General features: G+C 43.9%; 1 protein-coding gene across 1 annotated transcript; it reads right to left on the bottom strand.

The window, feature by feature from the left end:
* Positions 1 to 2118, bottom strand: LOC120546672 (disintegrin and metalloproteinase domain-containing protein 17-like). The gene is made up of 2 exons (XM_039781793.1): positions 1974 to 2118; positions 1 to 616 (listed from the first exon to the last, which is right to left on the bottom strand). The coding sequence occupies exons 1-2, from the start codon at positions 2070 to 2072 to the stop codon at positions 239 to 241; spliced, it is 477 nt and encodes a 158-aa protein (XP_039637727.1). The 5' UTR covers positions 2073 to 2118; the 3' UTR covers positions 1 to 238.
* Between the last annotated feature and the right edge of the window lie 185 nt (positions 2119 to 2303).

Raw genomic sequence — 2303 nt, 5'->3', positions numbered from 1 at the left:
ACTAAGGTCTATATAAAAGAGACTTCAGATACAGTATTAGGGGACCACTAAGGTCTATATAAAAGCATCCAAAGAGCACCATGTCATGGGACCTTTAATAAGTATACACAAAATATGTTTGATGTGTTGCTGAGAAAGGTGACTTCACTGTTGGGGGGTAAAAAACAGTTTAAATTGAATCTAATTAAATTTTTTGGAGCAACGTAACCGTGACACCCCAACGTGCAGGCGCGTCCAATCAGCACTGCGTCTCCTTGGTGTCGATCTGATGCTGTCTCTGCAGTTTGAGCATCAGCGCCTTCTCGCCGCGATTCGTCACGCTATTCTCCGTCAGGTCCTCGAAGGAGCGCTGAGTGGAGCCGGCCGGCCGGCCGAACGCCTCCTCCAGAGCCTCGGTGTCCAAGCTGGGGTCCTCCTGGATGGTGGCCATGCGGGGGCTATCCAGAGGGGCTTGGCCCGGGCTGGGGGTGGGATCAGGGAGCAGAGGGCTGCTGGGGGTCTGCGCAGGGCTGACCGCCTGGAAACGAAGACCAGCGGAGGAAGTGCTGGTCGGGAAGGTCGGAGGTTTGAAGATCCTAACTGATGCGGACTCCAGGCTGCTCAGGAGCTCAGCATTCTGGGAAAATGGTACAGTCACGGTCAGTATGTTCCACATGGACCCTTTTCTCCCATGTTTTTGTGTCTAAGTGACAACAATCTCTGAAATTGGTCCAGTATTAAGCAAGAAACAAGCTGTTGTGTCAGTTAGAGTCCACTAAAAGTTCTGTTGTTGCTGCTGACAGACTCAGATTATTATTCTAAGAGTCTGACAACATTATGGGATGGATCCCTACAGAGACAGACCTTTTAGTTAAAGAGTAAGATAGTTAGTTTTAGTTTAAAATGAAACAGCCCCGAAATCCCCATCACCAAACTCCACCAGACTCCACTGTAAATAATCAGGACTTTTATCAGTGTAAAACACACTTCATTCAAAGTGGACAGAAACTAAATAAAACTACCAAAAGCCGTCTTGGTTCATCTTTCCACTGTTCCAACAATCACCACTCTGGTTTGGTTGAAATAAACCCTTAATTCACCCATTTACATGTGGAGATATGCTGGCTCTATACACGCTAAAAGTGCTGATTATTTACATGGAGTCTGGTGGAAATATGCTGGCTCTATACATGCTAAAAGTCCTGATTATTTACATGGAGTCTGGTGGAGATATGCTGGCTCTATACACGCTAAAAGTCCTGATTATTTACATGGAGTCTGGTGAAGATATGCTGTCTCTATACACGCTAAAAGTCCTGATTATTTACATGGAGTCTGGTGAAGATATGCTGTCTCTATACACGCTAAAAGTCCTGATTATTTACATGGAGTCTGGTGGAGATATGCTGGCTCTATACACGCTAAAAGTCCTGATTATTTACATGGAGTCTGGTGGAGATATGCTGGCTCTATACACGCTAAAAGTCCTGATTATTTACATGGAGTCTGGTGGAGATATGCTGGCTCTATACACGCTAAAAGTCCTGATTATTTACATGGAGTCTGGTGGAGATATGCTGGCTCTATACACGCTAAAAGTCCTGATTATTTACATGGAGTCTGGTGGAGATATGCTGGCTCTATACACGCTAAAAGTCCTGATTATTTACATGGAGTCTGGTGGAGATATGCTGGCTCTATAAACGCTAAAAGTCCTGATTATTTACATGGAGTCTGGTGGAGATATGCTGGCTCTATACACGCTAAAAGTCCTGATTATTTACATGGAGTCTGGTGGAGATATGCTGGCTCTATACACGCTAAAAGTCCTGATTATTTACATGGAGTCTGGTGGAGTTTGGTGATGGGGATTTCGGGGCTGTTTCATGTTAAACTAAACGGATCTTACTCTTTAAAAAAAGCAAGGAAAGCGTCACAATGTAGACTCACACACACCCTATTACTTATCATATTATATTGTTAGATAAACTCACGCTGTGGAAGAACAGAGTCTTGGTGGTCTGTTCATATTGTTGATCCAGCTTCTTGTCCTGAAAGCACAGAAAGATGAACAGGGTCAGAATACAGAACATTTTCGATTTTTTGGCCTAAAATTCTCTCATACAAAGCTGTTCAGTTAGTAAACTTTCTGAAAACATGGCAAAGAACTTGAAAAATGTCGTAAAAAGGGACAACTTGGATTCTAAATATTCTAAATATTACACACACACACACAGACAGACACACACACACACAGAGACCCACACACACACACACACACACACACGCCACAAACACACACACATGCACACACAGGCGGGGCA

The sequence above is a fragment of the Perca fluviatilis genome, chromosome 18 (assembly GCF_010015445.1).
Source record: "Perca fluviatilis chromosome 18, GENO_Pfluv_1.0, whole genome shotgun sequence".
In the NCBI taxonomy this organism is placed as follows: domain Eukaryota; kingdom Metazoa; phylum Chordata; class Actinopteri; order Perciformes; family Percidae; genus Perca; species Perca fluviatilis.
Note: the sequence above shows the minus strand (reverse complement) of the source record. Positions and strands in the feature narration are given on the sequence as shown.